This window comes from Penicillium coprophilum (assembly GCF_028826855.1).
Source record: "Penicillium coprophilum strain IBT 35676 chromosome Unknown utg000006l_segment0_segment0, whole genome shotgun sequence".
Lineage (NCBI taxonomy): Eukaryota > Fungi > Ascomycota > Eurotiomycetes > Eurotiales > Aspergillaceae > Penicillium > Penicillium coprophilum.
In genome coordinates this window covers 4,127,052-4,139,140 of record NW_026622725.1, presented here as the reverse complement: position 1 = coordinate 4,139,140, position 12,089 = coordinate 4,127,052, and the positions used below count along the sequence as shown (strand labels likewise).

The 12,089-nt window shown below is 48.8% G+C and overlaps 6 protein-coding genes across 6 annotated transcripts; 3 read left to right on the top strand and 3 right to left on the bottom strand.

The window, feature by feature from the left end:
* Nucleotides 1–284: 284 nt before the first annotated feature.
* On the top strand, nt 285–640 carry N7500_010560 (uncharacterized protein; the record flags this gene model as incomplete). Its single annotated transcript, XM_056681698.1, has 2 exons — nt 285–502; nt 550–640. 2 exons carry the CDS (start codon nt 285–287, stop codon nt 638–640), a joined length of 309 nt encoding a protein of 102 aa, XP_056529080.1.
* Nucleotides 641–861: 221 nt separating this feature from the next.
* Nucleotides 862–1,933, bottom strand: N7500_010559 (TBP-associated factor 8 family protein; the record flags this gene model as incomplete). The annotated part of the gene is made up of 2 exons (XM_056681697.1): nt 862–1,601; nt 1,666–1,933. The coding sequence occupies 2 exons, from the start codon at nt 1,931–1,933 to the stop codon at nt 862–864; spliced, it is 1,008 nt and encodes a 335-aa protein (XP_056529079.1).
* Nucleotides 1,934–2,508: 575 nt separating this feature from the next.
* On the top strand, nt 2,509–3,057 carry N7500_010558 (cytochrome c oxidase subunit VIIa). Its single transcript, XM_056681696.1, has 4 exons — nt 2,509–2,557; nt 2,659–2,701; nt 2,849–2,884; nt 2,956–3,057. The coding sequence occupies exons 1-4, from the start codon at nt 2,528–2,530 to the stop codon at nt 3,033–3,035; spliced, it is 189 nt and encodes a 62-aa protein (XP_056529078.1). The 5' UTR covers nt 2,509–2,527; the 3' UTR covers nt 3,036–3,057.
* Nucleotides 3,058–3,512: 455 nt separating this feature from the next.
* N7500_010557 (NEDD8-conjugating protein UBC12) lies at nt 3,513–4,262 on the bottom strand (the record flags this gene model as incomplete). The annotated part of the gene is made up of 4 exons (XM_056681695.1): nt 3,513–3,665; nt 3,726–4,015; nt 4,095–4,185; nt 4,242–4,262. 4 exons carry the CDS (start codon nt 4,260–4,262, stop codon nt 3,513–3,515), a joined length of 555 nt encoding a protein of 184 aa, XP_056529077.1.
* Nucleotides 4,263–4,797: 535 nt separating this feature from the next.
* Nucleotides 4,798–7,775, bottom strand: chsG (chitin synthase class III; the record flags this gene model as incomplete). The annotated part of the gene is made up of 5 exons (XM_056681694.1): nt 4,798–4,935; nt 4,989–6,668; nt 6,716–7,077; nt 7,167–7,650; nt 7,701–7,775. The coding sequence occupies 5 exons, from the start codon at nt 7,773–7,775 to the stop codon at nt 4,798–4,800; spliced, it is 2,739 nt and encodes a 912-aa protein (XP_056529076.1).
* A 1,786-nt stretch (nt 7,776–9,561) lies between these two features.
* Nucleotides 9,562–10,743, top strand: N7500_010555 (uncharacterized protein; the record flags this gene model as incomplete). The annotated part of the gene is made up of 1 exon (XM_056681693.1): nt 9,562–10,743. The coding sequence occupies one exon, from the start codon at nt 9,562–9,564 to the stop codon at nt 10,741–10,743; it is 1,182 nt and encodes a 393-aa protein (XP_056529075.1).
* Nucleotides 10,744–12,089: the final 1,346 nt, after the last annotated feature.

Below are 12,089 nucleotides of genomic sequence, written 5' to 3'. Positions count from 1 at the left end.
TGTATATCGACTAGCAATCTCGCCCCGAGATTGGCTGCCATGGGTCATGGGTAAACAATAGCCTGCGTCACGCATGTGGCATTGTTAAATTTTTCAATGAGACGTGTCGAGTACAGCGACTGGGTGCGAGAAAAGTGGTGGAAGTGCGAGCGGAAACTCGAGGTCGCGGCTGACGGAGCTTCCGAACTTCCCCAGTCAAAGGCACCTCGACTCTTTTCCTTCGACACGAAACCACCAATTCTCACTCGATTGAAATCATCTCATATTTCCAACTGAGATTTACTATGGCACCTCTTGTCCCCATCTTCTCCGCCGACTCCCTCCCCGATCATGTCAACACCGTCCGCCGCAATTTCCAAGAGAAACGACGCAAAGGCGAACCAGTCAACCTCACAGAGTGCCCATTGCTTGAAATGACTCAGTTCTCTTGTAACCCTCCACAAAATGGGGTTCCTGATCCAGGAGTTGTGGTATGCGACCCTGTGGTGCGGTTGTTTCGACGGTGAGTCTTGAATCGAGCTTGAGTCAAATCGCAAGCTGATGTCGTAGCTGTGCCGGTGGATTAATGGTTGAAACCACATCATGGGAGCCAATCAGGCTGGCAGAAGAGGCGAAACAAAAGCAGACCCTGAAACAATAAGACTACTTTGCATCAGCAATGCGCATTGGGTGGAGTTGGCTATATAGGATTACACGTACTTGCAGTTTTCAATTTCACTCTAAGCATTTGAATAATGATAGTGACTGCCATTGGGGTATCTCTTCAGGTCATGTTCCTGAACTAAAACACAAGCGCCAGCCCATAATCTGGGGAAAATAAAGGGAAAATAAAGGGAAAACAAAAACGCCGGCCTTTGTAATTTACATGTCAGTCATGACGTCCGCTGGATCAACATTTGCTGGAGGCTTTGAAATCTTCTCCTCTCCTCGTCGTACATCCGAGCTGGTCCGGCGCCAGAGGTCTCGCTCACAGTTGACAATAGGGCCCAGCTCCATATTCCACGAGAGCTTGAGCCGGGACTTGTCGACATCACCCGGATTGATTTCCATGGCTGAGCTGGTAGTATCCTTGCTTTGCTTTTTGGATATTCCCTTGATCGTCTTTTCAAACATGCTTTCCATGCTGTCCATTCTCCGACCCCAGAGTTTCTTGTCGCGGCCAGTCGAGCCCGTCTGGTTATCGCGGAATGCAGCACTCGCTAATTTGCGCAAAGCTTCCTCGCCATGCCGTCCATCCTCTGCCGCGCGTTCTCTAATCTTGCGCGGGTCGTTGTCTCGTCCAATAAAGACAGCGGTGGCGGAGTAAGTGTGTTTGCTAGGGAAGCTCGGGAAATGTTTTGGGATGTAGGGACGATTTGCACGGTCGTCTTCACTACTCAGTGCCGTGAGAAATGGGAGAGATTTTGATATTTCGTTCTCTGGAGGAGGAGATGGTAATAGTGTCGGCGTAGGTTTGTTTGACGCTGGTTTGAGATGAGGGAGAAGATCATCAGGATTGAGACGGAGACGCTTTAGAGCGTGGTCAAAGTCTTGTGGAATTGGTTGGACGCGTCGCGCAGATAGCATGGACTGACGAATAAATGTGGAAAGTCGTAACATGTCTAGATATTTCAGGCGCAACCCGTCAATTCAAGATTCAAAATGGATTCAATACCAGACACTTACACTCCTCAGTAGCACTGCAGAGACTTGACAGTGCAGTTGGATCGGCCAGCTCAAACCCAGAGTCCTTCAAAGTCTGGCCCACTGCACGATTCATCAATTGGTCGAGTTGGGTGTCATCCTGCACGACTGGCTCGGACGAGGATGGGAGAACGACGGGCTCCTGTAAGCGATGATGGTGGTGATAGTGACGCTTTACCCGCTTCGGATTTTTCTGCTCAAGAGATGAGGAAGCTCGTTTAACATGGGTGTCTGATGTCGCCATAGCCATAGTATTGATCTGATCCAGGTGCTTAGTCGTCCCGACCAAGCAATGTTATCTGGGGTCACGTGCTAAAGGCGGTGAATGGATGAGTAGCTGTCATGGACCAGAGTGGAGGGAGGATAAAGAAGCAAAATACTTTTGAATAATAGATGACTTGCTCAGATAGGACTTTCAATGTAGAGATGAGCAAACGATGCCCAGTAGGCTTCGTTCATTATATACTATGTCCGCCCTCTCGAGGGCTTCCTGGCCCTTCCTCTTTATTTTCACCGTAGTAGTACTTGAAGGGCGAAATACTCATTTCATTTGGGTAAGTGATTCTGTGTATCGGAATCTACAAGAAAATCAATCTGGAATTGGACTCTGCAGCCTTGGAATAGTAGGGAAATGGTGAACATGCCATAGTTCGCTCTCATAGTAAGACCGACCAATCCGGCGGCTCGCTTAGTCCGCTCCGAAGCTTCAACCTCACCTCACAAATCAGCCTTCTTCCTCTACCCCCCATCTCCTCTCCACACCAACGTTCGAGGCAGGTTTTAAGCTGTCCATAACCTACATTGATTGTGCTCAAGCATCGATTGACACAACTTATCTGTCACAATGCCCGCCGCTATTCCCCCCATTACCGGCGTACGTGCCCCTTCCGTTGAAGGCCGGGTTAACCCGAGCGGGTTGATCTGGTCAATTGAGATCTTTGGAATGATTGACTGACATCCTACTCTTGTCAACAGATGCTCCGCCGTGGTCTTGTCCTGGACCTGAGCACCGCTTTCGGTAAGTTGTGATCCGGATCGAGTGGCATGATCGAAATGACGAGTTGGATATCGCAACCTCTCGGAAAGGCTACTGCTTCAAATACAAGCACCCAAGACGATTTCTAGAACTTGAAATAGTTGCTGATCAGGTTATCTCATCCACTAGGTTTCGGTACTACCTTCGGCTACCTCTGGTGGTACGGTAAGTAGATTATCCCCGGCTGCGCCAACCCATGCGACAACTCGAATTCTAACTATGTGTTTGTCCTACAGGCTACCACCTTCCCCGCGTGCGTGAGCGCGATACCTACTACGCTCGCCTTGAGGCTGAACGTGCTGCCCAGCGGGGTTAAATCGATCGACACTGATCACCTCTCGATCGTCTTCTTCCCGCCCGTTCGGCGCCAATTCTTTTCTTTGTCAGAGCGTAATCTAGAAAATCACATGCCTTTGACATCATCCATCGGGCTTGGTTGAATCGACGGGTGTGTACGAGTGGATGGTTAGAGTTGAGATCGTTTGTACATATACGCCTGTGGACAACCAACCGTTTTGATTTTGGACTCTCTTTCTCCGGCTGAAATGTGCCATGCAGATAAACGGGGACCGTGGTGATGCTTGAAACCTACGTCTGACCAGCCAAATGAGCGAATTGGATCTATTGTATTCAAACGCTAATTACGCCGGATATATGTACGTGGAAACACCAGCGCACCCTTCCTGGAATCGCCGAAGCATGTCTCTGCCATGTGTAAAACCATAGATCATCATCCCGTGTCGCACTCCGTGGGGGAAGGCTGGATTTAGAATGCAAATGTAAAACCAGACATTCACCGTAGCACCCGGTCAAATGTTACTCCCCGGACGGACCCGCCGGCCATGGAGTTGCGAACGTTCCTCTTGAAGGTGTCGCGAGTGGCGCGAAGATCTTCCGCCGCGTCCTTGTTGAGGGGATCGGAAGCATTTGGCTCGAGGAAGAGGAACTGCAGTAGAATACCAGTCAACAAAAGTAACAAGCAATCAAAAGAAAGAAACCAACCGACCTGCATGCCCACAATGACAGCATTCAGATTCAACACGGGCTTCCAGTCCTCTCGTAGAATGTTCAAACAGACGTTGCCCTCTAAGTCAATATTGGGATGGTAGATCTTCTGCATGCATTTGACCTTGGGAGGATCGTGGGGAAAGTTCTGGTTGACGGCAAAGCTGAAGTTGAATACACCACCCTTATACATGCCTTCGTCCGGTTCGATGGTCAGGGTGAAGTTAAGGATATCATCGGGGTTCGGGAAAGACATTTTCATCGTGCTACCGAGGGTGAGTTCTTGCAGGTCTGATGAGACAATAAGTTAGAGATATAACCATGAACCATGAACTAGAAGCAGTGAAGCCGTTATAGGGGGGTCACTCACCTCGTTGCACGCGTAATTGCGCCGCGGTGACCTTCTTCTTCTTCTTGCCTGCAGCACCCTCGGCATTCTCGGCTTCCTGCTGCTTTTGTTTCTGTACGAATTTCAGTGGTAGTTCAACATGTCTATAAGAACCAAATAAAGCCTTACCATCGACCAGATTTTCAACATTTTGACTGAGAGTCACCACCCCACCTGGTGGAATGGACGGTTTTTGGAGGGAAGAGAGGGTTGCAAGGTGGTTAGCTCTGGGGATGTTCAGAGGGAGAAAGATAGACAGAACATGCAAAGCTGGAAAAGAGCAAGATCAAACAACAGGTGAGAGTGAAGAGTTAGCCCCAGGTACTTGCGGGGGGGGTCTCAGATCAGCAATCGCCCTTTATCGCCTCTCCGCCTTCCAGTTGACGTATTTGACCTCGGAAACTCCACGCGTCTACAATCTACAAATATTAAGATGTCGAAAGAGAAAAAAAATTGAATATGAAGTACATAATCATAGCACCCCGAGTGTAATCCCGGTGCATGGTCCGACAAAAAAAAGATCACAGTAACCGTCAAGGTACATACTGGCTGGCATTGCAAAAGGGAAACAAGTGAACAAAGGCGGGCATCTTTAGGTAGAATACAGATCACTAGGAAGGAGAAAGATAGGAAATTGTGTCAGGGCATCATGAAAAAGGGTACACATTTGGTGCTGGCTATCGAACTACCGGCGCGCAAAGCAGCACTTGATACCAGTGCGACCCAGGAACCAACAGCATCCAATGAAACGGAACAATGCAACGACGGCGTTGGACCACAAGAGAGCCTGGAAGAAATGAGCTGTACGACTGGTAGCAGTATTCTATGATCACGTTAGTCGTCTAATAATCAGAATTGAAAGAGAGGGACACTCACGGTGAAGCCGAACTTATCGACGGACTCGCTGGTGATGCAGACTGCCAGGATTGCATTACTGAAGATCCAAAAAGTGACGAGGCGGGTACGGAAACTCTTGTAGGAGTCCTCGAGAGTCTTTTCGTCGTGTTCCACGGGGGCAACGAATGGGGTGAGCGCACGCTTGACAGTTGCCTCGAACTGGCTGTCGATATCAGCTTGGGGCTTGTCAATTTCTTCGATTACTGCTTCCTTGCTACCCTCGTCCTTTGTCGTCGTGGCTGACGGCAGTGCATCGGCCTTGTCAGAACCCTTTGTGCCCCAAGAGACATCGTGCCAATTGCTGAAGGCATAGACGTTCAAAATGTTGATGTAGGACGATTGAACAACCATGTAGGCAGGGAAGGAAGTGAACATGTGCCATGGGTCAGCGTACATAAAGGAGGCAACGAAGTAAAGACCGAATGTGGCAGCCAAGGCAATGATAATGATACCAGCGCCAGTGGACCCGAAGAAAGAGTCGAGGAAGGCTTTCAAGCCTTTGTCGGTAACAAAGTCCATGGGTGCGCCGCCGGTGAATGCGCGAACAACCAGATAAATCGAATCAACCACAATGTAGACCTGAATGAGACCAAAGACCACGAACGAGGCGAGGTACGAGAACTTGGAACCCTTGGGTCTGTTGCCAAGAGCGAGAATGAACTGCAGCAATAGGAAGGCGAGGTATCCATACTTCACGATCGTATTGATGATGGGCGTGGCTGTCTTACCGAATGGGAAAGCTGAATTGTTGTTACTGGGGCTTGGTGTACCGACCAGGTCAATGATGACAGTGGTGGTCAGCCAATACGAAGCCAGCGAGAACCAGGTGAGGAGGGTGTTGAAGATGTTGTACAACATCTGAATGTGAAGGAAGAACATGCGAACAATGTTATGACCACTCTTGTACATACGGCCAAAGTGCATCAGCGAGTAAATTCCTGCTGCAAAAGAACCGTTGAGCCAGCGGCGACGTTGGGAGATAAACTCAGCAGCACCCTCAGGCACGTCAGTTTCACCCTTAGAGGCTTTGACATAAGACAAGTGCCACTTGGAGCCTGCTTTAGCCACCAACTCGAAACAGAGAATTCGATCCTCGGCCAAGAACATGTTCTTCTTGAAAATGTTCATCCCCTCAATACCCTTCTTTCCAAGCTGCTTGGATAGCGTGTGATCACCGTGGAAATATTGTTCAAGAGGACGACCCATGATTGCACGGAATCGATAGGCTGAGAATGCACCAGGCAAGACACTAACGTAGCCGAAAGAACTCTCGAGAGGCTTATCCAAGATGTTACTGATCTTGTACTCGAAATTCTGAGCGGCCACGAGAGGGTTGATCAAGTTCCGCCATCCCTTACCCAACATAGCATGGATTTCACCGCAGGCACCGCCGAGATCCTTATCGTTGTAGAATGCCTCCCAGAGGTACAGTAAGGATTTGGGGCCAGGCTTTGTACCGGCGTCGAGGAGGATGCAGACTTCAGGGTTCAAAATACGGCCGAAAGCGTTGAAGAGCCAACGATGCGAATTGATCTTCTTGCTGTTCTTTTGTTTCAAACAGAACATCATTTGTACGGGTGGCAGTGTACTGGGGCCATCGTCCGTAGGTCGGATGAGCTGTTGGCTGGGTGTTACGGAGAGCTGGGTCGTATATTCGAACTGGTTCTGTCAGCTTAGGCCCTGATGTCCCATCCAGGACGACTTACAATATGTGCCAGAGTCTCTTTGCCGTCAACATCACGCTTCATGACGCCATCCTGGTAGATACCGACAGTCGCAAGGACGTCCAGAGTATCCTTGTCGCAAGGATCAATACCGTCAAAGACCAGCGCCACCACAATCTTCTGCCATGCGGGTCCACCCTTGTTCCAGAATTCGGATTTCTTCAGGTTGACAATGTCGCGAATGTTCTGCATCACACCGTGCAAGGTACGGGCCGTGAGATTCTTGTCCTCGTTGTAGTAGGTAATCGCGATGAGCAGCTCCGTGTGACGGTTGTACATGGCGGGGCGCAGGTTGTAGCCATTGTGGAGGGTGAATTCATTCGGGTCACAAGTGGCGGCGGTGTCTGTCAAGGCTCATTAGTTCTGTTTTCTTTTCTCTCTCTCTCTCTCTCTCTCTCTTTTGAAGTGTGTTCCCTCGTCATGGTCCACTTACATCTCATGTGGGTAAACTCCTCACTTCCACCTTCCACGTCGTTGCGGTATTTAGCTTGGATAGCATTCTGGATGGCACTAGGCACGGGGTAATCGACACTGAGGACGGAACCCTGCACCAGCTTGACCTTCCTGGTAGCATATCTGCGCAAGCCACCACCGCCACCACCAGGGGCACCCCCGGGGGCCTGTCGCTGGCGCCACGCCTCGGTGGACGAGGTCTCACTACGGGCATAGGGCGATGCAACTCGGCCAGGAACCCCGAAGGCTGCTGCAGTACTTTCCTCCTGGCCAGAGTAGACGGTGCCGGTGCTGTATGGATCGTGGTAAGAAGGGGCGGTATCCGCTGCATAGGTCTCCGTCAAGCTGTACTTGGAAGCCGGACGTTGGGGAGAAACACCGCGCGAGTGTGGATCATCAAAGGGTGTCGCAAAAGGACCTTGTTGGGACAATAATCCACGAGCTGCATCCTCATCCTCACGATACTAGCAACAAACGTCAGCTCGCGCGACTGGCTCGCTCTTTGAATACATACCTGCGAAGCTGGCACATCCTGCAGATGATGATCATCGTAATTCGGTGAGTGCGAGCCAGAGCCGTGGTAGGCCATGATGTGGCCAAGGTTCGAAAATCAGAAAGGGAGTTTCAAGAGGGGTATCTGTTTAAGCAGGGCACATGTATGAACAATAATCAAAGCCACCGGGGCTGGGAAGGGATGTTTTAGAATCTTTGCAAATTATGGGTTGGAGTCAAGGGTCAAGGAGAAAAAGGAAGAGAAGGGGGGAGATGGGGTTAATCTTTAGCCCCGTCCTTCCCCTGTCCTTTATTTTTTTATTTTAAATTTTAAGATGTTTCTATTTCTTTTATTTGAATATGTTTAAATGTACGGAGTATATGTATTCAGATGTATTTTGGAGTGTGTGTAAATAGGAAATAGTAAATAGTCGATAGTAAACAGTAAACAATATCCAATGTAAATACTACACATACTCCATCCCTATAAAGAACAATCCTTAATCCGGAATTTCTTGTGATTTATTTCCTTTGACCATTTCTTGTTATTTTTGGTAGACTAACACCCGAACCTAATCAACTGGCTCCACCGATGAAACAGCTGTACTCCGTAGAGAAGTTCAATTCGGATATATAGAGCCCATTCCCACCCTGAACAGGCTGACTCCCATCTTGACCTCTATTCCATATTTCTAATGATCCAAAGCACTTGGGACATCTATTAGAGACCCATAGAACAGGATCACAATCTGACCCGTCTGTGATAATCTCAGACATTTCCCAGTCTATTATTATCTTTTTTACTCCATACGCCGCATTATTATTAGACTGGAAATTGCTTAGCACCATCGTCCATATATGGTGGCTAATGACTGCAGTATTCAAATACTTTTTTTCTAACTAGAAAAAAGAAAAAAAGAGAGAGCCTGTAAAAATCTCCTTGGGGTGACTTCCCCGACCTAATCTAATAAGATTTCAGTGACTCCAACTTCCTCCAGCACTGGAAACGATGTTCGAGATTAATGAGCCGCTAACCTGGTTGGGGAATTGAACATAAACAGAGCAAACTAGCTAAATTGGACAAACGAAGCAAACAAAACAAAGATGACCCGAACCACCGTCCCACGCAATCTTGGAAGATTGATGATCCGACCTCGGGAGAGTCCAGACCTATAGGATGTCCACTTAATTCCCTCTCCAAGTAAGGATGTAAGAATGGGATGAAACAATCTGATATCTTTTGAAGGGATCTCTCGACGTGCGATTCTATATACTTTCTGATCTGGGATTCTGCTATCCTAGGAATATATATGAAAGATCGGAGATATATGGAAAGACAAGTCTGTACCTGACTACCCCGTATCTCACCCGTGGATACAGGCCCGTGACCCAATTATCCTCTCGACTTGGACATACTACAAGCCTCTTCTCTCTCTTCTCTCTCCTCTCCCTCCATCTTCTTTTTTTCCCTCAATTTATTCTCTCCCACATTGATCGTTCGCTGGTTGATGAGTTGCTGAGTTTTCCTCTCATACGCGCGGCCAACGTCAACAAATCGAGAACTTCCCCCCTCCCCCCCTATCTCCACTGTCTTTGACGTATACAATCTCTGTCAAAGTGTCTGGACCATTCCAAGGACCATGATCAGCACTTAACCCTCACATCTCGATCTTGATCTCTCACACGACACTCGTTTTTCTACGCCCACTCGGCTTTGATGATCTACTTACGCTCACGACTTGACGCCGATTGAGCATCCTACACTCCTTTTTCCATCTTTTATCTTGCACATTCCTTGCCGTTGATCGGCTCGATCGAGATTATTCGGTCTTTTTTGTTGCTATTATCATCGTCTCAATTTCCCTCACCTATCACAGCCCATCATGCTTCTCGAACCCATCGATTCCGCCTTCTCGCCGGCCCGCTCCCTCTTCAAGCGCTGCAAGCAATGTGAAACCTCATCTCCCGCTTGTCCCTCATGTCCCGATGGATCAATATGTACAATGACCGCCCCGAGCTGTGATGAATGTGCGACCACAAAGTGCGTTTCAACCGGCTCCCCGTCCTCGAGCTCGGGGAGCTCCGACACTGGCGCTATTGCCGGTGGAGTCATCGGTGGTGTGGCTGCCATCGCCCTCATTGTGTTCTTGATCTGGTGGTTCGTCATCCGCAAGAAGCGCCTGGAGCGCCAGGAGGCGGAGAAGAACGGTTCATTCGGCGCGGCTCGCAGTGAACGCCAGTCCATCGCTTCTACAGTCCTAACCCGTGCCTCCAATGTCATCCAAATCGCCTACATTCCTGGTGTCACCAACCGTTCCCCGCCGCAGACCCCATCTTCCCTCATGCCACCAGTTCCACCGCTTCCCGGTGCGACACCCGATCAACACTTCTTTATGCCGGGTGACCTGCGTGACTCGTCATGGACAACTACCACCGGCCACCAGAGCATCTCCCCCACTTTGCGCAGCAGCGTGGCTACCACCATCTACCGTAACGATGCCATCGTCAGTGCCATGCCTGCGCAGCAGATCCAGCGGACTCGTGCCGCCGTGGTGAGCATTCACAACGGAGGAGCTGGGTCCAATTCCCCTGGAGACGACTCGCCTGTTGCTGTCACGATTACTCCGGCGGACGCACCGGCGGTCCCGGCTATTACCCCGGCGCAACTCGCTCGGGCGGAGGCTGTCAAGGGCAATAGTTCCTGTGTGGCTCGCAGTGTAACGGCAAAGCCGGTAATGGTGCGTGGTCCTTCGGTCAAGAAGAAGCAACCCAACAACGCACCTGGTGCCGACCGGGTCGAAGAGCTGCCTGAGAAGAGTAAAAGCAACACACGTCGGGCGGTCTCAGCTACCAATAGCGATCACCCGAACCAAAATATTGACACATCTGACGAGTCCTCATCGGGCGAAGATGACACTCGTCCATCATCCACCGCCAACCTGGAAACCGGTTCCTCGCATCGCCAAAGCGATTCACGTCGGGCTTCCGGCTTGAGTGATGGACGCAATCCGACGCCCCCCGTCCGGGTAGAAAGTCCATTCTCGGACGCAAATGAGGTGAAATGAGCAGGTCTAGGACTGGGCGCAACGGTTTTCTATTTTTGTGATTCTCAAGTTTGTTTTCTTTGTATGTATGAAACCTATCATAACTTTTTGTGCCTTTTGATATGTTTGAACCCTTTTCTCGGTTGCCCCGTACAGCGAGTGTTGGCACACTGGGATTGGGCTGTCGACTGAATCTATACTCTCATTGACTGTTATCTTGGATATCATACATACCTTCATCTTCTTATTCGTACTGCCATGGGAATCTGGTGTCATGTTATTCGATGGGCCTTTTTCGGAATTTTCATATCGACGTACCGGTATATTGCAATTTGCTAGGAGCTGAAACAGGTAAAAACGACATCAGCCTCCTTTTATGTTCCCTTCATACCAAGTCGAAGATAGGGAATCTTTTTAACTTGCCATCCAAATAGATCAAGACTTCTATTAGACGAATGCACGCTCATTGCTTGACAACTAACTTCTCCATCTGCCTATATGTTTTTATTTTGGTATTCGACCTTGTTATATATCTTTTCATCTACGATTATATATATGCACGATGATCAAAGAAAAACAAAACAAAAAACTGTAACCACCTTATATATATATATATATATGTGTAGTACATGAGAAGGAGAACCTTTGGTTTTGTTCATTCATGCTGGTCTACCTAGGTTGGTCGGCATATGATATCAAGACTATCTATGTTACTATGTACTATATACATGGTCCCCGAACATGACTTGGACAACAGCAGGTTAGAGGGAGCTATAAGAGCAAGATTGCCGGAGACCCCCCATGTACATAGACTCCTAACCTGTTTCTCTCATTCAAAGAAAGGCAAATCCTTCCATTTTAGGCTTACAGTGAGTATTCGCTGGCAAAATAGTCTTGGAAGATATCTTCTGGCTCATTCACCCTCAATTTCGGATGTCATGGCGCAAAGGCTGAAAGTGACATATGCTGAGAACTAGGTATTGGTGGACACTACATGTAGTGCGAAGAGTAAATAAGCCAATCCAGACATTCGAGTGCATTCATCTGGCTTGTATCCGGCGGCTTGGCTTGTATTGGAGGCCGTACATCTAGGGCTGTCTAGTCTATACGGAGTATAAGAGGTAGATCGGCTCTTGCATCGGTTGGCATGGGCGAGAGTGAAACAATCCCTGGAGACATCACTGGAAGGAAAGTGGGACTGCTTTGCCACCAAACAACTCTGTAGATGTTGCCAGAAATAGAAAGAGACAGAATCGCGATTCGTCAATAGACAAGAAGAGAGATCTTCAAATCATCTAGCTATTTCATAACACGGGGGAAAAAAAAGAAAGGGTATATATAACCAGAAATGTCAGCGATGCCCAGCC

Excerpts from the sequence above, each read along its gene's own strand:
- N7500_010558 (XM_056681696.1), top strand. The coding sequence starts at position 2,528 with ATGCCCGCCGCTATTCCCCCCATTACCGGC. Across the intron at positions 2,558-2,658 it reads CTATTCCCCCCATTACCGGC|ATGCTCCGCCGTGGTCTTGT; the intron begins GTACGTGCCCCT and ends TCTTGTCAACAG. Across the intron at positions 2,885-2,955 it reads CGGCTACCTCTGGTGGTACG|GCTACCACCTTCCCCGCGTG; the intron begins GTAAGTAGATTA and ends TTTGTCCTACAG.